Raw genomic sequence first — 23,945 nt, 5'->3', positions numbered from 1 at the left:
CTCACTAGTGCACACAGTGCTATGTACCTGTTCCCTTTCTCAGAGGATCCTGGCCACACCTGAAATTTTGTTGGACCTGACCTCTGAGTCACAGAGCAGACATACTGTGTGTTGTTCTAGATAGCGACTGGTGTGGAGACCTTTGCTTTCTGTTTGGGTAAGGTTGGCCCTACAAAAGCCAGCACCTCCTCATAACCTCTGTGCCCTCAGTCTGGACCAACCCTCTCCCTCCTCCGATCTGTGAGCAATGGTATCTTGGGTTATGGCTGTCACAGACTAAGTAAGGATAACAGAGTGTGTGTTGTAATCCATGATGCTGTCGGTTATTCTTTTTTTTTCTAAAACAACTAACTACGCAATGTAGTACTTCATCTCTAGTAGTACCTTCTTAAGAAATTTTACTTCTCAGAGGGCAGACAGCAGAAGCAAGAAGAACTACAATCCTGCAGCCTGTGGAACAAAAAACACATTCACAGAAAGAGAGACAAGATGAAAAGGCAGAGGGCTATGCACCAGATGAAGGAACAAGATAAAACCCCAGAAAAACAACTAAATGAAGTGGAGATAGGCAACCTTCCAGAAAAAGAATTCAGAATAATGATAGTGAAGATGATCCAGGACCCTGGAAAAAGAATGGAGGCAATGATCGAGAAGATGCAAGAAATGTTTAACAAAGATCTAGAAGAATTAAAGAACAAACAAACAGAGATGAACAATACAATAACTGAAATGAAAAATACACTAGAAGGAATCAATAGCAGAATAACTGAGGCAGAAGAATGGATAAGTGACCTGGAAGACAGAATGGTGGAATTCACTGCTGCGGAACAGAATAAAGAAAAAAGAATGAAAAGAAATGAAGACAGCCTAAGAGACCTCTGGGACAACATTAAATGCAACAACATTCGCATTAGAGGGGTCCCAGAAGGATAAGAGAAAGAGAAAGGACCTGAGAAAATATTTGAAGAGATTATAGTCAAAAACTTCCCTAATATGGGAAAGGAAATAGCCACCCAAGTCCAGGATGCACAGAGAGTCCCATACAGGATAAACCTGAGGAGAAACACGCCAAGACACATAGTAATCAAATTGGCAAAAATTAAAGACAAAGAAAAATTATTGAAAGCAGCAGGGGAAAAATGACAAATAACATACAAGGGAATTCCCATAAGGTTAACAGCTGACTTCTCAGCAGAAATTCTACAAGCCAGAAGGGAGTGGCATGATATACTTAAAATGATGAAAGGGAAGAACCTAAAACCAAGATTACTTTACCCGGCAAGAATCTCATTCAGATTCGATGGAGAAATCAAAAGCTTTACAGACAAGCAAAAGCTAAGAGAATTCAGCACCACCAAACCAGCTCTACAACAAATGCTAAAGGAACTTCTCTAAGTGGGAAACACAGAGAAGAAAAGGACCTACAAAAAAAACCCCAAAACTATTAACAAAATGGTAACAGGAACACACGTACCGATAATTACCTTAAATGTAAATGAATTAAATGCTCCAACCAAAAGACACTGGCTTGCTGAATGGATACAAAAACAAGACCCATATATATGCTGTCTACAAGAGACCCACTTCAGGCATAGGGACACATTCAGACTGAAAGTGAGGGGATGGAAAAAGATATTCCATGCAAATGGATATCAAAAGAAAGCTGGAGTAGCAATACTCATATCAGATAAAATAGACTTTAAAATAAAGAAGGTTACAAGAGACAAGGAAGGACACTACATAATGATCAAGGGATCAATCCAAGAAGAAGATATAACAATTATAAATATATATGTACCCAACATAGGAGCACCTCAATACATAAGGCAACTGCTAATAGCTATAAAAGAGGAAATCGACAGTAACACAATAATAGTGGGGGACTTTAACACCTCACTTACACCAATGGACAGATCATCCAAACAGAAAATTAATAAGGAAACACAAGCTTTAAATGACACAATAGACCAGATAGATTTAATTGATATTTATAGGACATTCCATCCAAAAACAGCAGATTACACTTTCTTCTCAAGTGTGCATGGAACATTCTCCAGGATAGATCACATCTTGGGTCACAAATCAAGCCTCAGTAAATTTAAGAAAATTGAAATTATATCAAGCATCTTTTCTGACCATAACGCTATGAGATTAGAAATCAATTACAGGGAAAAAAACGTAAAAAACACAAACACATGGAGGCTAAACAGTACATTTCTAAATAACCAAGAGATCAATGAAGAAATCACAGAGGAAATAAAAAAATACCTAGAGACAAATGACAATGAAAACATGACGATCCAAAACCTATGGGATGCAGCAAAAGCAGTTCTAAGAGGGAAGTTTATAGCTATACAAGCCTACCTCAAGAAACAAGAAAAATCTCAAATAAACAATCTAACCTTACACCTAAAGGAACTAGAGAAAGAAGAACAAACATAACCCAAAGTAGTAGAAGGAAAGAAATAATAAAGATCAGAGCAGAAATAAATGAAATAGAAACAAAGAAAACAACAGCAAAGATCAATAAAACTAAAAGCTGGTTCTTTGAGAAGATAAACAAAATTGATAAACCATTAGCCAGACTCATCAAGAAAAAGAGGGAGAGGACTCAAACCAATAAAATTAGGAATGAAAAAGAAGTTACAATAGACACCACAGAAATACAAAGCATCCTGAGAGACTACTACAAGCAACTTTATGCCAATAAAATGGACAACCTGGAAGAAATGGACAAATTCTTAGGAAGGTATAAGCTTCCAAGACTGAACCAGGAAATAACAGAAAATATGAACAGACCAATCACAAGTAATGAAATTGAAACTGTGATTAAAAATCTTCCAATAAACTAAAGTCCAGGACCAGATGGCTTCACAGGTGAATTCTATCAAACATTTAGAGAAGAGCTAACACCCATCCTTCTCAAACTCTTCCAAAAAATTGCAGAGGAAGGAACACTCTCAAACTCATCCTATGAGGCCACCATCACCCTGATACCAAACCAGACAAAGATACTACAGAAAAAAGATTACAGACCAATATCACTGATGAATATAGATGCAAAAATCCTCAACAAAATACTAGCAAACAGAATCCAGCAACACAATAAAAGGATCATACACCATGATCAAGTGGGATTTATCCCAGGGATGCAAGGATTCTTCAATATACGCAAATCAATCAATGTGATACATCATATTAACAAACTGAAGAATAAAAACCATATGATCATCTCAATAGATGCAGAAAAAGCTTTTGACAAAATTCAACACCCATTTATGATAAAAACTCTCCAGAAAGTGGGCACAGAGGGAACCTACCTCAACATAATAAAGGCCATATATGACAAACCCACAGCAAACATCATTCTCCATGGTGAAAAACTGAAAGCATTTCCTCTAAGATCAGGAACAAGACAAGGATGTCCACTCTCACCACTATTATTCAACATAGTTTTGGAAGTCCTAGCCACGGCAATCAGAGAAGAAAAAGAAATAAAAGGAATACAAATTTGAAAAGAAGAAGTAAAACTGTCACTGTTTGTCAATGACATGATACTATACATAGAGAATCCTAAAGATGCCACCAGAAAACTACTAGAGCTAATCAATGAATTTGGTAAAGTTGCAGCATACAAAATTAATGCACAGAAATCTCTTGCATACCTATACACTAATGATGAAAAATTTGAAAGAGAAATTAAGGAAACACTTCCATTTAACATTGCAACAAAAAGAATAAAATACCTAGGAATAAACCTACCTAGGGAAACAAAAGACCTGTATGCAGAAAACTATAAGACACTGTTGAAAGAAATTAAAGATGATACCAACAGATGGAGAGATGTAGCATGTTCTTGGATTGGAAGAATCAACATTGTGAAAATGACTATACTACCCAAAGCAATCTACAGATTCAATGCAATCCCTATCAAATTACCAATGGCATTTTTTACAGAACTAGAACAAAAAATCTTAAAATTTGTATGGAGACACAAAAGACCCCGAATAGCCAAAGCAGTCTTGAGGGAAAAAAACAGAGCTGGAGGAATCAGACTCCCTGACTTCAGACTATACTACAAAGCTACAGTAATCAAGACGACATGGTACTGGCACAAAAACAGAAATATAGATCAATGGAGTAGGATAGAAAGCCCAGAGATAAACCCACACACCCATGGTCAACTAATCTGTAACAAAGGAGGCAAGGATATACAATGGAGAAAAGACAGTCTCTTCAAAAAGTGGTGCTGGGAAAACTGGACAGCTACATGTAAAAGAATAAAATTAGAACACTCCCTAACACCTTACACTAAAATAAACTCAAAATGGATTAGAGACCTAAATGTAAGACCAGACAGTATAAAACTCTTAGAGGAAAACATAGGAAGAACACTCTTTGATATAAATCACAGCAAGATCTTTTTTGATCCACCTCCTAGAGTAATGGAAATAAAAACAAAAATAAACAAATGGGACCTAATTAAACTTCAAAGCTTTTGCAAAGCAAAGGAAACTACAAACAAGACGAAAAGACAACCCTCAGACTAGGAGAAAATATTTGCAAATGAATCAACGGACAAAGGATTAATCTCCAAAATATATAAACAGCTCATGTAACTCAATATTAAAAAAATAAACAACCCAATCCAAAAATGGACAGAAGACCTAAATAGACATTTCTCCAAAGAAGACATACAGATGGCCAAGAAGCACATGAAAAGATGCTCAACATCACTAATTATTCGAGAAATGCAAATCAAAACTACAATGAGGTATCACCTCACACCAGTTAGAATGGGCATCATCAGAAAATCTACAAACAACAAATGCTGGAGAGGGTGTGGAGAAAAGGGAACCCTCTTGCACTGTTGGTGGGAATGTAAATTGATACAGCCACTATGGAGAACAATATGGAGGTTCCTTAAAAAACTAAAAATAGAATTACCATATGACCCAGCAATCCCACTACTGGGCATATACCCAGAGACAACCATAATTCAAAAGACACATGCACCCAATGTTCATTGCAGCACTATTTTCAATAGCCAGGTCATGGAAGCAACCTAAATGCCCATCGACAGACGACTGGATAAAGAAGATGTGGTAAATATATACAGTGGAATATTACTCAGCCATAAAAAGGAATGAAATTGGGTCATTTGTAGAGACGTGGATGAATCTGGAGACTGTCATACAGAGTGAAGTAAGTCAGAAAGAGAAAAACAAATATTGTATATTAACGCATATATGTGGAACCTAGAAAAATGGTACAGATGAACCGGTTTGCAGGGCAGAAATAGAGACACAGATGTAGAGAACAAACGTATGGTCACCAAGGGGGGAAAGCGGCGTAGGGGTGGGGATGGTGGTGTGATGAATTGGGAGATTGCGATCGACATGTATACACTGATGTGTGTAAACTCGATGACTAATACGAACCTGTTGTATAAAAAAATAAATAAAACAAAATTCAAAAACTCAAAATAAAATAAAATAAAATACTAATTCATGTGAAAATTTTTAAAAAAAGATGCACATTTCAAAAAAAAAGAAAGAAATTTTACTTCTTATCAATCACTGTTAATTCTCCCTCATTTTCCTTATTCTGTTTTAAGGAAAAAAACCTTCTACTTTTGCCTCAACTTTCACTCAACTTATATATATATATGCTGTTCCTTGGTGGCCCTCTCCAGTTTAGCCATCTGTCCTCTCGGCTTGGAGCCTCTGAGCATCTGAATTCTATAGCAGCTTGTCCGCAAGAGCCCTTATCCACTGCTCACGATATCACCTTGGAAATGAATAAATATTTTCTAGGTGCAAACGTGCAAAGTCTGCGTTACATTAGAAGAAATTCAGAATATTCCAAAGAGAGTAAAATTTTTGGAAGGTTATGTAATTTGGTAGATGGCCTCACTTGTTAATAAAAAAAGCAGCTTTTTATTTAAAGAAGCAGAAAACTTGGTTTTATCTTTAGAAAAAAAATAAAACTCATGTGTCTAAAATTTTTTTTCTAACATTAGTTTTATGAGAAGGTTTTCCCCGTTTACAACAGTGGGTCTACAAGCAAAGTAAGTCTAGCTCAGGATGAAATCACATCAGCAAAAATGCCTGACTGCATTAGGAAGTGAAATGAAAGCCTGGGGGTAATAATGATGGGAAAAGCCTTTTATTCTAGGTTGTATCAATAGTAAGGGGAGAAAAGAGACCAGTGGAGAAAGTCTAGGATGAAAAGAAGAGAAATATTTCTGACCAGGGAAGAAATAGCCTTCTGATTACTACACATAAAGCCAATTAAAAGGTAATGGGATTGATTTTTGTTTGTGGCTTATAGAATCAATCTCATTACGTTAAAGACATATCGTCTAGATGTCTTGAATCAGTAGAGTTTTCAAAAAACATTTATTTTCAATGAATAGAAGAAGAAAAGGGGGGAGGATGGTAGAATATTAGAAAACCCCTCTGAGTTTACTTTAAATCTATGATTTGAAATGTACTGAGTTAGTTGAGAATGATACAGCCAATCAGTATGGCTTGTTAAGATCTTCCAGACATGTCTAAGACAAGATAAACGCTAAAGCTACAAGACTCTAAGACGTGAAATCTAGGTATGGTGAATGAAAATTTAAAAGCCTAATGATAAAATGAAATGCCCTTATAGGCTTAAAAGGACAGTTTTTACAAATAAAGGTAGAAGGGATGAAATGGGTAGATATTTAGGAACACCAAAAGCTAGAGAAAATGCATAAAAAAGGGGGAAGGGGCACTTACGGTAATATTTAAAAAGTGAATACAATTCACTAGGAGGTAAAATAAGGTACTACGGCAACTTAAGATAGTTCACTGTCATCTGTACTTGGCTTAACCTCTGACAGTCAAGAAAATAAAAAGGTTCTGATCATAAATGCTAGAAACTTCAGTTCTACAATTCACTTCTGCATTAAAAAAAATTTCCAAAATACTCTGTGGTAAGGGAGAGGGGAAGTAAAGCCGCATAAAATGGAGAACAATTTGAAATAATAGTATGTTATTTATTTCCCTGCTTTGAAATTGCTTTTTTTAATCCCATATTCACTACAACAATTTCAAAAAAGAATGACAAATGACACCAAATCATTTACAGTCATAAAAGAATTTCTGCATATTTTGTATTCTTCAGGTAATTCTTGGGGACCTTGCAAGTAAATCTTGACGTTTGGCCTTTTGGAAAGGTCAAAAAGAAAGTTAGAATGTTCCAGGAAAAAGTATTAGTCCATGTTTACGTAAGAACCTCAACAACAGCCCAAAAGTTCAACTCCCTACCCTAATAACAGCATTGAGTAAATCTGATATGCTATTAGTAATAGTTTGAGAATTCTAAATTCCTTATGTTAGCAGTCTCTATCCTTTTTTTCATCATTTTACCATATATTTACTGATTGCCCACTGCTGCTTGGCCCTGGGCTTAATGCTAGGGAAGTACTTATGATTAAGACTGGTGACGTCTCTGGAGCTTGTATTCTCCTGGAGAGAGATGTACAAGCAACAAGTAAACAGTTAAATATGATCAAAAGTATACTAGAGAGTGTATTAAGTCCTATAAACAAAATAAACAGGGTGAAACGAGAGAGAAGGTCTGTAGGTGCTAATTTTTAGGGGGTTCAAGGAGGGCTTTATTAGGTGAAATTTGATCTGAAACTTGGACAGGCAGAGAACTCGAGGACAAGAATTCCAGGCAAAGGGCAAATGCAAAGGCCCTGTGGTAGCAGCAGTATGATCTGTTTGATGAATAGGAGCAGGAGCTAGTGGGGCTGCAAGGCAGTGCACTCCGAGAAGAATGGTACAGACAGGGCAGTGAGGAAGGCAGGAGCCACACCATGGCTCACAGGCATGGCAAGAGGTCTTGCTTTTTTTTTTCTTTTATTTATTTCTAAATTAATTAATATATTTGTTTTTATTTTTGGCTGCGTTGGGTCGTCATTGCTGCACGCAGGCTTTCTCTAGGTATGGCGAGCGGGGGCTACTCTTTGTTGCGGTGTGCGGGCTTCTCATTGCGGTGGCTTCGCTTGTTGCGGAGCACCGGCACTGGGTGCACGGGCTTCAGTAGTTGTGGCACGTGGGCTCAGTAGCTGTGCCTCACGGGCTATAGGCGCACAGGCTCAATAGTTGCGGCACACGGGCTTAGTTGCTCCGCCGCATGTGGGATCTTCCCAGACCAGGGCTCGAATCCGTGTCCCTTGCATCAGCAGGCAAATTCTCAACCACTGTACCACCAGGGAAGCCCGAGGTCTTGCTTTTATTTTAAGAGCAATGGGAAGCTGCTGAAGCAGTTGGATTTATATCTAACAATGATGGTTTGGGCTCCTGTTTGAAGGATGGGGTGTGCGTGTGTGTGTGTGTGAGTGTGTGTGTGTCAGGGAGAGTGCCAAGAGTGGAAGCAGGGAGATGAGGCTGAAGGCTGCTGAGCAGCAACAATGCAGGTAAGAAACGATGATGGGCCCGACCCCATGGTAGTCCTGGAGGCAGAGAAGAGTGACAAATGCAAGATATACTTGGAGGTAAATGAAGCTTGCTAAGAGAAGAGGGTGAGGGTAGGAGAGACAAGCATGCAGGTTTCTGAAGTTAGGTGCCATTTAATGGAGTGGGGTCCGGTTCTCCTTTGAGCATTTGGCTAGAGATGGCCGGTGGGACATCTCCCTGAAAAGGTCAAGAAGACAGATGGAGCGAGGCGTTTGGAGCCCAGGGGAGAGGTCTTAGCTAGAGATGCAAATTTAGGAGTCGATATTCTGCACAATTCCTAGCAGACCACCCCGGCACACATTTGGTGATTAATAAATGCTTATGTGAGGACTGATTGATAATTGACAGAAAGGACAAGTGAGAATTTTGCATACCGGAAGATGTTCTGAATCTCATGGCATGGAGCCCTCGGGAAATGCCGGTAGAGAAGAGTGCCAGGTGCCGTGGCTGCTCAATAAATATTAATTTACCACGATGAATCTCAAGAAAGCCATGGACTATTATTTCAGTAACTGACCCTCCCTGGCTTAACTGGCGCCAGAGCCGTTGTTCAGCCACTTGTACCTTCTGTTCCTCCTCCTCAGTATCTTTTTACATGGCAGCTTAATCCCTGACCCAGGCATTTTGCTTTGTTCTTGATCACTGCCTTTTTGGCCCTCACATCCAGAGAATACTGTCATTGCTGTGACTCTGTCCCTAACGACTGTCTCAGAACTTGCTCTCCACAGATTTCTGAATCTGCCATGAGCCATCAACAGTGAGTACCTCTGACGTGCCAGGCACCATTCTAGACACTTGACACATAGATCCCACTTATAACACCCTGCACAGTAGCTGTTTGCCCTGGGGGTAGAGCTTAATCCCCCTGAGAGAGTAAGTGCTTGGTTCTAAGTCAGGTAGCTGGAAAGTGGTAGAACAAGGATTCAGAACAAGTCCAGCTGACTCTGCAGCCGGGCTTCCCTTCCTGGGTTTGCAAAGCTCACTGGATTTCACCTGCTGAATCAGTGTGTACCCTCGATTGCCTAGTTCTCCAATAAAGTCCATTCGGCGGTTGGTATCCGTCGAGAGCCACCAAGCATTCAAGTCAGGTTGGCCTGTGTCTGTACACTTGAACGACAGTGTTCCATGACTCTAACTGCAGACTCACTTGGTGCTCTAATGTGGGATTTATCACTTTCAGCGGGAGGACCCGAACCTGAGAGAGGCCCATAGCCTGGGAGGTTATTAGTCATCAGAGAAACAAAAGAGATGGAGTGCGCGGGAGCAGTACAGCCGGGCAGGCTTGCCAGGGACAAGGTGGCTGACAGGAGAGGGGCTGGAGACTAAGAAGGAGGGCAGCGAGGCCGTGTGTACAATAAAGCGAGGACTCAATGGCTAGCTGAGGGATACGATGGCAAAGACACAGAAAAAATCGTAACTCACTGTTCAAAAGAAATAGCCTTTATGGCTTTATGTAAATGTGTTAATAAAGCTTCAGTCTTTCTGGCCACACACTCAGACTGAAAGGCTTCTCCATTAGGCACATCCCCGAGCACGCAGGCGTGCTATGAGGCACAGAGCCGTTTGCTAAAACACCCTCTGCAGCAGGAGTGGTTTCACCAGCGACGGCTCCTTCACTAGAAGGAGGCCAAGTCCTGGGAGGCCGAGCAGTGTGGGCAGGAATTATTTGCACCGGAGGACAAAGGGCCCTGAAGCTACCCTGGCTGGCTCTCGCCTCGGCAGCACCTGTTCCTCCAGCCACACTCGGCCCTTTTATCACCTGACATCTGCCTGGCTGGATGGGCCCCACGCTGCCTGCTCAGGAAATGGAGTTGATGAATGTCCATTTCGTGTTAGGTTTCCTGGCAGAAATGAGATATGGAATTCCTAGAGGCAAGTTACCTAGGAATCCAGCATCCACCAGGCACAACTTATTAATGAATCAGATTGATAAAGGTCAAACTGTGAAAAGCTTGGTTTAAAAGACGAGAAAGAAGGAAGAAAAAAGCTGTACACACGCCATATCCTTTAGTCATAGCAGATGGTGGTGACTTGTGGCTCACAGCTCTGCTTTGCTAAGGCCTCTGGGGCGCTTCCTTCTGATGCAAGTGTGACATTAAAGAGATAGGCTGTGGACCCTCAGCCCATAGGATGTCTGAAGGGTTTCAGGGGAACCCTGTGAAGAGGCTTCATGAAGCTAATCTGAATCTACCCATCTTCACTGCTAACATTCCACCTGGCTTAGAGGACAACGGACATGGTTCCAAGGATTTTGAGAAACAAAGAGGTGCTCGGACTCTCTCTCTCTCTCTCTCGCTCTCTCTCTCTTTCTTTCTTTCTACTTCTCTCTCTCTTTCTCTTTCTGTTTCTCTCTCTCTCTCTCTCTTACACCCACCCATAGATAACATCTTAAATATATCTTTAATTACATACAATTAATATGACACTCAGAGCACCAATAGCCAAGTTCTTTGCTGTATTCCCAACACCTAGATCTAAGTCAGAACAGAGCAGTCTCTCTCTCTATCTATATATTATATACATAAAAAATAAATGAACAAATGAATATTTACTATATCCCCTTGGGTTTCAAGGTCTAGTGCCCTACCTTACCAGTAGACTTTTTATTAATACCCCTAGGAAGAGACTTTAGTTGTATTTTAATCTTACAAACATTCTTTTCATGGAGACATTTAAACTCCTCTAACTCCCTACACATGGTTATATTTTTCCTGATGGCAAAATACTAAACGTAATGTAGGATTGAAAGAATTTTTAACAACTTGTTTCTTATTTCTCACCCAAAATACCCTAATTAAAGCATCTCATTAAAATTTTTGTATTTATCCTATATTTCTCTTACTTGGATATTATTTAATAACCAAAAGACAAGTCAGCACGGTTAGTGACAGAACAAGATCATAGCACCAAATAAAGATTTGACCTCATCCTGGATTTTTCCTTACAGATCAAATATTTTCTCTTCTCAGGCTATATTTCTGGGATGAGAATGTCCACTCTATTAAAATTCAGATTACTTGATGAACTTCAGTGCCCTTCAACAGAAGTAAAATTTCACGTAGAAACACTTATTAAACAGTGGTAAGTTGGCTCTGGGTGTGGGTACATATGTACCTAAGTCTTTGAGACAGATTCAAAACCAGATCCAGTCAGTCTGCCAGAAAGTACTGATGTTCAAGGGAAAAAATCTCAAGATTTTTGGAATTAGAGCCTTTCCCTCTGATAAGGCAGATGTGACACTTTAAAAGAAATCTGCTATTCTGTATTTAATCAAAGTCATAATAACAAAAATAATCAAGGACCCGTGGACCTTTGTTTGAAGGATATTGGTCTGGCTATTAAAGCACCTAGTCAGCATAAAAATAGAAAACAGAGCCTTAGTCCTGCCTTTCAAATCTTGCTGGCATCCCAGATGATAAGAGAACTGATGAGTAAAGGAGGGCTAGGGAAAGTTCTGTGCCTGGTAAGCATTTTTATGAGTCAATATATTTTTAAGCTTATCTCCAAGAATAAAAACCCAGTCACTTTTCTCGTAGGGATTTGTTTTAATATGACAAAATGTAAAGGTTTGCTAAATATGGGTGTTGAGAGTATCCAGATATTTATCATTCTCTGCATTTTCTCTTTTGGAAGGATTACATAATAAAAAAATGATAAAAGTATCAAAACTGCAGGAACAAAGAAAACAACCAGAACACACATTTTGGAGTTTACAAAGGATGCTTAATTTGCCTCTGTAGTAGTGAAAAATGTAAGACTTCTGATTCCAAGTTAGTATTTTTCAAATAATACCTGATTTCAAAATATAGATTATTTAGATGTTAAATTTGGTGACACTTTAACAAACATTAAAAGCAATCAACTCCCAGGAAATCTGAAGGTCCTCCAATATCAACATAGTGCTGACCATTCATCATATTTAACAAGGTGTATTGGAAATAGCTGAGTACTGACCTCCCCAGGACAAATGATCCTCTTGGGACGAGGGGCCTCTTGCTGTAACTGATACACTGCCAAATATAAAAAGAGAGAATTATAATTAAAAAGCATCAGCACATACCAACATGCCTTCAAACAGTTCCACCTAACCACCTTTCAAGAACTGCAAATTTCTCAACCAAAAAACAAAGGAGATACAGACACATTTTTAGACTGAATAAAGGCAGATCATTTGCATGGAAATTAGTCACAATGACTATAAACGGGCAAAACTGATTTTTAAAAATTTTTATAAGGACAATTTAGTTTCATAATTGTTACTGGCATTGTTCATGTTACGGCTTTCTTGGAAGACTAGATAGGACTAAAATTCTGTCGACAATTTTAAAGATGAAATTCTACTTGTGAGTACCTAGGTAGTAAGATCATATAATAGGATTCCTGAATCTCAATGCTGATGTTTCTTGACATACCAGGGAAAGACGGGCATTAGAAGAGGAGTGGCATTCTCTGAAATGTTACAGTTATGGACAAAGACACAGCCGATTCTGTGAGTGAATGAAGCCCCAGCTCATTTCTCTTTTCACGAGTTCCATTTTTGCCCCGCCCATCACCACGGATACTTACCTACTTGACTATTTCCCACCCATTGTCATTCCTTTTTCTTGGGCCCTTTAGGATCTTAAATAATAATAACTCTCTTATATCCTGTTTTAAAGACAGACTTTCAGGCTTGGGCATGGAGGAAAGCAGGTAATTGTATACAAAAATGTAATTTATCAGAATATTATTTGTGATTTTTCAGACTATAATGAGTGATTTTCTGCTGCTCAGCTGGATTGATTACTTCTCTTAGAGGAAAAGCTACTCTATGCAGGTACCTTGGGTTTCTACTTCCATGGAAATAGAGGTTGAAAATAAACCTACTTGATGTTATCTTCAGAATCTTGAAGAGGGAATAATTAATGTCAAATAAATCTATGAATCACATCATAGAATACATCTATGAAACGTTAAAAATTAGATCACATAAAGTCTTCTAGAAAATGTAATAAGAGAAGCAAAAACTTCTGGCTTATTCTTAGGTCTAAAAATAAAAGAAAGAAATTTTAATTGAAGGGCAGATGGTCATGTGGAAACAGGTGGAAATGATGGGATGTAGTTTGTACCTATGGCTCCCCAATGCCTTCAGCTCAACATGGTTATTTTCTTACCTAATTAAGGGTAGATGACTCAGCTTCCTAACAGAGAAGAAACCATCTAACCCTCATATGGCTGTTTTAACGTGCCGCATTTCTAAGCTTAGGTTGCCCACACTAATGATGATGCCTGTGTCACTTAAGGACAACTGTAGCCACGTATCAGAGACAGGTCAGAGAAGGCTTCTTATGCAGGAGGAAACATGAGGAAGAACTGGCAAAAAAATAGGGAAATAGTTTTGGACATTCCACTGACTCTCCCACTAGAGCCCATGCTCTCCTTAAATCACGACAGAGCCTGCATAGAATCCTTTATTCCTCTCGAATGAGCTCCAACACCAACTAACTGCTTTTCAGCAGGGTTTTGCTGTTAATGAGTGTAAAGGGAACCAAAGGGGGCATCCCCTAGAATCACAGAGCTTTAGAGCAATTGCAGAACCCACATCCAGAGAATCCTATCCTCTCTTCTCTTCCCATTGTCAATGCCCTCGGAAGCCAGCAGTTATATGTGGGGGGCATGGCTGGAACAGTTTTGTGAACACCGTTTTTAATGCTTCCCTTGAAGGTGGCAAAGGACGTACAGCTGTTATAAGAGAAGCATTTTAAGCTAAGCGCACCTTTGCAATTCATATCGGCAAATATTTGAACATCTGCCATAGAACAGATACCACAGTCAGCATTATGTGGAGGCTTTGAGGATGAATGGAGGGGAAGAGAGAAGAGAAGGGAACCAGCATATCGAGTACCTGTTATGTGGCAGGAACAATGTCTTACTGAACGTTCACAAGGGCTCCGAGGACGGAACGTATCATTACCATGCTCATTTTTTATATGCGGAAATAAGTGCCCAGAGTGAAATATTTGCCCCAGAGCATCCAGCTAAAATGTATCCTTTCGATTCCAAAGCCCTGGTTTATTTTTCTATGCCTCAGGGTCTTTGCACTTGCTGTGCCCTCCACCTGGATTGCTCTTTCCCAAGATGTTCAGATGGCACTCCTCCCCCTTCATTCAGGTCTTCCCTGACTTGCCTGACTTGGTATAAAATTCCATCCCATCACTCCGCTACCTTTACACCATTTCATGTTTCTTCACAGTACTCATCACCATTAACACACTGTACTTGTTTATTTTGTGTGCTGTCTCCCTTGACTAATGTGTAGGCTCTTTGGGGGCAGGGACTTTGTTCTTTCCACTGTGGGACGCTCAGCGCCTAAAACAGTGCTTGGCACATAGCAGATGCTTAATGCATATTTGTATGCATTGACTCATGGGTCACAAGCCATTCCTTCAAGGACACTGATCCAGTGAGGGAGATGCACGTGGAGAAACAAAACCAGGAAGGGCCAAGTGCTTTAATTAAGGGCAGAGGAGGAAGCAGTTCTTTTTACTCAGGTGGTCAGGATGGCTTCCCGAGGGGAGAAGCATGGGGCTCTCCTTGAAGAGTTAGCAGGGTTTCCACAGGTAGAGAAAAGAGAGGGGGGTACAGATAGAGGAAAGAGCCCCAGCAGTAAAAGGGAATGACGTGCTGATTGGTCCGTGAGAGTCCAGTGTGCTGTTGCCCCGGGGTGGGCAGATGTGGGAGGAGGCCATGTGGGACTGAACCTTGAATGTCATGGTAGGAAGCATGGACGTTCTTCTGTCAGCAATGGGGGGACAGTGACGTGTTTTGAGCAGGGAGGTGACATGATCTGGTCTGTTTCAGAATAATGACAATAAGGATAAGACTGTTCAGAAAAACAGAAGTTCTCATTTTCTGGAGACCTACTGTGTGCCAGACACCTTATCTACATTTCCTCATTTACTCCTCCCAACCAACCTCCAAGGTAACTGTGATTCTCCACCTCAGTGACAAAGTAGTGGAGACGCCAAGCTGTGAAGAAGCTCAAGGTCACACAGATAATATGATGAAATCAAGATTTAAGGCCTGATTTCCAGGTCCCAAGGTCTATATTTTTCAGCCTCACCAGTGGTCCCTAAGGCAGATGGTGGAGCGGTCCCAAGTGGGGTTGCTTGCGTTAGAATCTTCGAAGAGCTAAAATATAAATTATATAATTATAAGATACAGATTCTCAGACACCATCGTCTCTGGCGATGCTCACTCTGCCAGCCTGGCAAGGCGCCCCGAAATATGTTCTTTTTAAAGGTCTTTGGGAGATTCCAACACACAGCCAGGAGTGGGGGTCACTGCCCTTTGCTTCACTGAAGGAAGCATCGGAGGGGGATCCTTGGAGGCAGGGAAGCAAAAGAGAACTGTATTTTAGTTGTACGTAAAGGAGATCCTGAAAGTGCGAGTTAGGACAACACTAGTAGAAATGCAGATGAGGCCTTTTTTTTTTTTTTTTTTCCCTTAGATTCCGTATATATGTGTTAGCATACTGTATTTGTTTTTCTCCTTCTGACTTACTTCACTCTGTATGACAGACTCTAACTCCATCCACCTCATTACAAATACCTCCATTTCATTTCTTTTTATGGCTGAGTAATATTCCATTGTATATATGTGCCACATCTTCTTTATCCATTCATCTGTCGATGGACATTTAGGTTGCTTCCATGTCCTGGCTATTGTAAATAGAGCTGCAATGAACATTTTGGTACATGACTCTTTTTGACCTATGGTTTTCTCAGGGTATATGCCCAGTATTGGGATTGCTGGGTCGTATGGTAGTTCTATTTGTAGTTTTTTAAGGAAAAAGGCCATGAAGAACCTAGTGGCAAGACGGGAATAAAGACACAGACATACTAGAGAATGGACTTGAGGATATGGGGAGGGGGTGGGGTGAGATGTGACAGGGTAAGAGAGTGTCATGGACATATATACACTACCAAATGTAAAACACATAACTAGTGGGAAGCAGCCGCATAGCACAGGGAGATCAGCTCGGTGCTTTGTGACCACCTAGAGGGGTGGGACGGGGAGGGTGGGAGGGAGGGAGATGCAAGAGGGAAGAGAAATGGGAACATATTGTATATGTATAACTGATTCACTTTGTTATAAAGCAGAAGCTAACACACCATTGTAAACCAATTATACTTCAATAAAGATGTTAAAATTAAATAAAAAAAAAAAAGAAATGCAGATGAGGAGGTGAGTTGATTGCAGAGGAGGATGGCCAGGGCTGGATTACAAATTGAATGGAGGAAAGGGCCTTGAATGCTTGAAAGATTGAGACGCCATTAACAATCACAGAGATTACAGGAGAAGGAATGTAAGGGACAGTTCCTCTCCTGCGTCAACAGGCTAAAGCCCTTAGCTGTATCCTCTAGGTATCCTCTGAGTAAAGAGAAACACGGTCATTCACCAGTCTTACAACCAGAAATAGTCCCAGCCAGGAGTAACTTTGAGGGGGGGAGTCCCTGAAAAACCCTCAAGCCAGGGGTGCCACCTCTCCTTGCTGGTCTCTGGGCAGCACACATCATTAATCAATCGTTATTTTTCAGTGAGCAGGTCTCAGGATCTACAAACTCTGCTCAGTGCTGTTCCAAGCAATAGAAGTCGACAAAGCCTGTTTGCCATCTGAATAATATGTCTCTATAAAGATAATGAGATGACAACCAATTGCCATGGCAGCCACAGGAAAAAATGGGGCCCTAGACTCTATCTCAGCTTCAGCCCCAGTCCCTCATTTTCAAGGTTGGCTATAACGAAACAAACATCCATGAGGCCCATTTAATATAACTGAAACATGTCACATAATCTTGAAAATGTCATGTCTTGAATTTTCTTTGTTCAACAAACCCACGTCACAAGCAAAATGCAATAACAAATGTCACTGCTTGGGTGATTCTGTGCGCTAAGGGGCGAGATGATAGACTGTGCTTCTACGGCCATGCTCCAAATCTGTCCCCGGCACTCCCCAGCCCTGGGTCCTTGCAGCACAAGAGAGAATTCTTATTCTGGAATAAGCTGTTAGGCAGGGGGATGGGGTGGGATGGTCACTAGGGAACATGGAGGTAAGAGAAGGGGATCCCCTGCTCCCCAGGAAACCTGAAGCAGATTGAGAAATCAAGAACTCACTGAGAGAGTGTTTTATTTTTTTCTTCAGTAAGGAAACTCGGCTCATCCTCTGGTAACACAATCAACCCACTCCCCATGGAGGCCGAGTGAAAGCCCTGGCCTGGGTGATGCTAAGCCCAGTCCAAACCCGTCAGCTCCTAAAAGACCCTGCAGGGATGTCCTCTAACAGCCACTTATCACTTAAGAGGGCATGTGGATCCAGGAGCCGAACCTGGCCACTTGGCTGTGACACTGACCCAGTGCCACCCCGCTCACTGCCCATGTCTTCCCGGTTTTCATGGGAAAAAACTCACGGGTGTGAGTAAGAAATAGCAGGGGCTTTCAATGGCCTCTTGGCTCAGCCCCACTTCCAGGCAACTGTGTGCAGGTCTTGTCTTGCTAACAGAATGTCCAGTCTTACTGGGGATGGAGCTCTCCTCTGGTCCCATGGCACAGTGAAAAGCCTGAGGATGAGGCTGTGTAGACTTGAATCAGGGGGTCTCAGGCCTAAGTGTGTATAAGAAGCACCTGTGGGGTGTGAAAACTGCAGATCCCCCCACTCTTCTGATTCAGAAATCTGGCGTCAGGCTGAGGAATGGTTATTATAACTATTCTCCCCAGGTGACTCTGATGCCTGGGGCCTGTGGATCAGAATTCTGAGGTTCTAAACTCCTCTTTAGAAAAACAGGCACAAGCTGTGACTGCCTGACCTGCTGCCCAGGAGAGTCTCCGGGGAGAGATGTTGGCCACAGCATCTGCTGCCTAATTGGCACTTGGCCTCTTAAACAATAAAATCTTTCAGAGTATACCCATGGTGGTTGGCTTTTAAACTCATCTGCTTAGTTCATAGTTCTGGCTTAAAGTTTAGAATGTGGCTTTACTTTATTTTTAAAGTAAACTTGAAAATAGCTTTTTTAAAAGAATTGAAACCAAATACTTCTCAGTGATTTCACCAATGCTTTGGGGTTTGGTCTTGAGTATTAAGGACTAGATGTAGATATATGATACTTTGGGACAAGATTATTCTTACCAAATAATCAGCTCAGGAAGTGATAGCATTAGCTTCTAAGAAAGAAAGGGGAGCGGGAAAGGCAGGAACTTAAGGGACTTCATGTGGCATCATTGTTCTTTGAGTCAAGATGGAGTCTTATCCATCCTTGCAGTCCCACAGCTCAAAGCACACTGCCTGGTCTAAGGCAAAGACTTAATATGCATTTGTTGAATGAATGAATGAATGAATGAATAAATTAATAAGCAATCTACTTTATAGAAAATATTTAGAGAGCTGATTTCTAAGGTTCCTTATTCTTCTAAATTTCTAAATCAGACATTCATTGGTTGCCTTCTAGGCGTCCATTTCCATCTTCCCCATTTTAATGGTACTCCAAAGTTTCCAGTCACTCCTATGTAAACCTTCCTGAGTTCCAGTGGTGAGCCCTGATGGGTTTAGGGCAGTTAGTATATCTCAACTCTCTGACCACAGTGATGGAGTCAGGGTTGGGAACCCATGTCAGATACGGCTAAGACTCAATTCTAAGACTTTTGCTTGCAGTAGACTGTTCTTCTGCCTGTTGCTCTTAAACGTGGATGTGGTAGCCCTGGTGCTATTGGTAGCTCTCTGGGGGTTACAAGAGAAAAGCCTACTAACAGTGGAGACAAACCTAGGAAAGCAGAGCCAAGAAAGGAAGAGGTACACATTGGGTTCTAGTAATGTCGTTTGAGATGCTGGACCAAGTCATGCCTGAAGCCAGTGCCTCTAGACTTTTTGCTTATGTCAATCAATGCGTTTGAGAGGAATATTCTGTTACTTGCACCTAAAAGCATTGCAATTAGTATTAAAATTTAAAAACAGCTTCTTAAAGTGGATCATTATGAGGCAGACTAATTTTCTTTTAGGAATAATGTTATAATTGGGACTAAGGCTTCATAATAAGAATCTGATATCAAATAAGTCAATATTACAGCCAACAATAGGTGATGGATGAAAGCAAAGACATACCTATATACTCCTATAATCATTGTAAATAATCAGTTTTCAAACCAAGTCCTATAATATGGCAAAAATGAACTGCATCTGGTAAATGTATGAGAAATTTCAAAGTACCAAGTAAATGCCAGAGCTAGAAAATTAAGTGTGTGATGGGAAAGTATGGATTCCATAGAAGATATGTTAATGAGTCTGACATCAACATGTAAAATTAATCTCTGAAAGGATGGTTTGTGAGTATTTCAAAGAGAAACAGCTTGGTGATTCCCGAGGTTCAGAATGGGTTTACCAACAGGTTATTTAAAACCAAACAAATTTCATATTCTGATAGGTTTGTTGGATTTTCAGATAAGGAAAATGCTATTGTTTTAACATACTTGCATATTAACATGTATCTCATGAAGTTCTTCAAGGCCCTCAGATTTCTTCTCTTTATTTATCCTTCAAGACCCACATGCAACTTTAACCTCTTTTAGAAAGTCTTCTCTAATCCCAGGAGGTAGAGGAGCAGTAGTATATTGTTGCTTCAGTCCATTTGCATGTTAATTGGTTACATCTGTCTCCTTTCTAGACCGTAAATTGGAGGAAAGTATGGACCACATTTTAGCTACTGTTGATTCCTAATGCTTATCCTAATGCTTACAATGCATGTCTGCTGAAAGACCAAATGAGTAGATGATAAACTTGGGAATAAGAGGGAGTAGCATGAGCTTGGTAATGATATTGTTAGATGAGTTTATAATAGTCCAACACCCTAATTCAAAGAATTAATGGACTCAGTACAACCAAAAGAGAGTGCTTTCTCAGTAGTACCCTGTGGATCTTCGATCAACCTGTTTTTGATGCTGTGGATGGCCCTGCTGTTGGCATACTCCCTTCAGTTGTAGAGTTCTGCATCACTAGAGACCCTCAAATACAGCCTGGATGACTATTAGTTGAGCAGAATAAAGAGGAACTTCATATATGTCATTAAATGGTTGGTATTAAATGGCCTCAACTATCCCTTCTGCATCTAAAGTTTTATGATCCTAGAGCAAATTAAACACACACACACACACACAACTTGTTTAGATCAAAAAATCAAACTTAAGACCAATATACTCTGGTAAAATTGATATAGGAACATGTAATTAACAACACCTTTTCTGGTTTCCTTAGGACATAAAAGTGCTTTTAAGAGATACACTGGGTGGCCCAAGGTCTCTTAGCAAAAAGCGAAATGAATTTGAGCCAGTGCCATCTTCTCGCTTCAGTAAAGCTCTCTGCGGTGGCATTCACTCTACAAATATTTATTGCGTAGTTAACGTACGCAAGGCTGTGTGTAAGGCAGTGTGCAAGGAACAGTGAGTCACGGGACCCCCAATACCTCTCACTACAGATATTTTGTTGATTTACTGTCAGAGCGCTTCACACTCCATTAGGAAACAAACAAACAAAAACATCCAATTACTTAGTCATTAGCATTGCCTTTTAAAATAGAAGATCAGAATGCATAACATTAGATTGGAAGGGCCCTTAGAGACCCAGCACAACCCCTTTATTTCACAGATGGAAGAACAGACTCATGTAATAAAGAATGAGGTGCCTCTCTATATGCTGACATAGGAAGATAAAAACAAGGTATTTGTGAAGTGAAACAAGCAAGTTGAAGGACACCGGGTACAGCATAAACCCATTTTTACAAAAGGGAACAACAACAAACTATTAGGCATGGGTTATTTTAAACACTTGGAAAGATATGCTTTCCAAAACTGACAGGGCCAGTGATTGGAAAAGAGGAGTGGAATATGGGGTGAGAGCTGGTATGCGGCCTATGGGAAATTTTTGCTCTCAGCTTTATGTATTTCTCTAACGTTTGTCTTTTATGTAGCTTTGTATTGCTTTTGTAACAAATACCTACATACACAGGTATATGCATATGTGTGTGTGTCTGTGTGTATGTATATACTTCTCTCTATACTTATGTATACAATTTTAAATAGAAAGAAAAAAAGATTGGCAACTTGCAGGCTGTGAGTCTGGCTTGCTTCTGGGTTCCACTCTGAATGCCACTCCAAGGTTTCTCATAAAACCTCTGCCAAGTTACTGAACCCCTCTGAGCTGTGGTTTCTTTGCACGTGAAACAGGGATAAGAGTGGTACTGGTCGCTTAGGGCTGTGGTGCGATTTGCGACTTCAGGCACAGAGCTAGCATGGTGGCTGGCACGCTGCAGGTCTCGACGGGCGGTAGAAACAAGGGCAACATCAATAATGATAGAAATAATTATTCTTATTATTGCTGTCCAGAAGCAGAGCCTGAATGAGAGCCTGTTCCCCTGGCTCTCAGCACAGTGGGCTCCCCACACTACACTCCTCCCCTCTGTCACTGGAGAATTACTTAGTCAGGCGGATGATACTAAGGAAAGAGAAAACCAGCTTGAGGGGATGACAAGTGCCTGCCTTCATGAGGGGAGACGGATTGATGATCGATGATCAGATAATGATCTCTGTTTCTAAGGAGTCACCCTTAGTGACCAAACATTATCCATTGCTATCTGTTAATTTTTCTGTGGTAAATGTCATTTGATATTACAGCTTTAAGATGAACAGCCAAGAACATAATTCATGGAAGTCAACACACTAACCCTTGCTGACCAACTGTGAAAAAAAAAAGAGGAAGGAAGGATGGAAAGAAGGAAGGAAGGAAGACAAGGAAAGTCCCAAAGAAAGGTAGAGAGTCAGAATGTCCATCTTTTTTTTCCCTAAGCATTTCCCTAAGCGGGTCACAGGCAGCTGGCTCTCAGAGGTCCTGGCCAGGGGACAGGGCTCTTCCAGTTCTCTCTGACCAATATCTCTCCTTAGCAGAGAAAGAGAGATTTGGGTTTGCAGTGCTGTGATGCTAGAGTTTGTGTGCACTAAATCAACAGGAAAAATTGTTCAAAAGGCAGGCCGACTAAAGACTTCTGAGGAGATTCTGATTTTAGATACTCACAGTATGATTTCCATATTGGAGGCTGGTATTCTTCAGCATCTAGAATAAAAAGAAAGAAATCAATCCGTCAGCTTGAACGTCAAACTGTCAACTTGTGTCTTCTCTGGAGGAACAACTGTCTGTCAGCAGTATTTGCCTTCTGGTCCCGGGGGCCTCTCAGCTCGTTTACTGGACAGTTCCAGGCATGAGGGGGGAAGTGTACATGGCAACCCTTGTGGATCCAACACCACTTTCTTCATGTCACTTACCATGACAGAATCAATTGCTTAACCATTTTCATAGAGCCCAGTAGATCAAAAAAGATTTTTAAAGCAATTAACTTGATTGTACCCTCCAGTAATCCTTTCAAACAGTATTTACTTAACTTGGCATAATAAACATATAATTTATCTCACAGACTCCAGTCAGACCTTTAGCCCATTTATTAAGACTTGAGGGCAAGACGCAAAGTGGCAAGTATGTAATATTAAAACTGTTGAAGTTGTACAACTCAACCAACTGAACTCCTAGGTCTGACAGCTGAGACACTGATGATTCAATTGGAATCGCATTATGTCCTTGAATTTACTCCAGTGTGTGACTTAGGAAATTTCCAGAAAACCTCTCAGCAATCAGTGTCAGAGTGAAAGAGTTACAACAAAATGGAGAGGACGAAATTGTTATTCATCAATCTAGAAAGCAGACAATGGAGAAAATCTGCTTGTTCAGTCAACTCAACAATCCCAGTGCTGACGGCTGAATTTATAATTTTGACAGAGTTATTAGAGCCCTCCTGAGCTCATAGCTAAGGTCTTGGTAAAACATACTCTAGCTTAAACAGCCAGAGGGAAAAATCCTTTTCCCCGACTCATAGAATGTTAAGCTGGGGAAGCTTTACGAGTTCTCTAATTCAGCGTTTTTTGATAAGGAAACTCTGTTTTTGTCATCCTGCAACCCTATGGCATCCCACACCCATCCTTATGCTGCCCTTGTCCTTGTGAACTGTCACATACTACTTTCATGCAAAGGAACAGAAATTTTCTGATCTCATGCAGTAAGAGAGTTTGAGAATTTTTCCCCTCCTGAGAAACAAATATACTTACTATCAATAAAAAGTAACTCAAGAGTGGTGAACTTCCCCAAATCCTACTCAATTACAGTTATGTAGCTTAAATTAAGTTCTTTCACAATTCATACTTGCTTTCTGGGGCCCATCCTATCACAGAGGCAACTAAACACCTCCTAAGATAGTTTGATACAAATGCATCTGGATTCTTAGGCTTGCATTGTCAGGAACCTACCTGTGGATAATCGGCCACATAGGCACACACACAAATACAGTGTATTAATAATGGTTTATGTTGTTATTCAAACCT

General features: G+C 40.6%; 1 protein-coding gene across 1 annotated transcript in view; it reads right to left on the bottom strand.

Annotated features, from left to right (window-relative positions):
• Positions 1 to 23,945, bottom strand: part of CHN2 (chimerin 2) — a 324,377-nt gene that overhangs the window by 144,283 nt on the left and 156,149 nt on the right. Inside the window, exons 2-3 of the mRNA XM_082471987.1 lie at positions 22,591 to 22,629; positions 12,453 to 12,508 (exon numbers count right to left, since the gene is read on the bottom strand). Of these exons, the coding sequence (XP_082328113.1) occupies positions 12,453 to 12,508; positions 22,591 to 22,629 (95 nt within the window). The remainder of the gene's footprint in view (positions 1 to 12,452; positions 12,509 to 22,590; positions 22,630 to 23,945) is intronic.

This window comes from Balaenoptera physalus (genome assembly GCF_965194825.1).
Source record: "Balaenoptera physalus genome assembly, chromosome: 8".
NCBI classification, from domain to species: domain Eukaryota; kingdom Metazoa; phylum Chordata; class Mammalia; order Artiodactyla; family Balaenopteridae; genus Balaenoptera; species Balaenoptera physalus.
The sequence above is the reverse complement of the archived record's forward strand: the minus strand, read 5'-3'. Positions and strand labels throughout refer to the sequence as shown.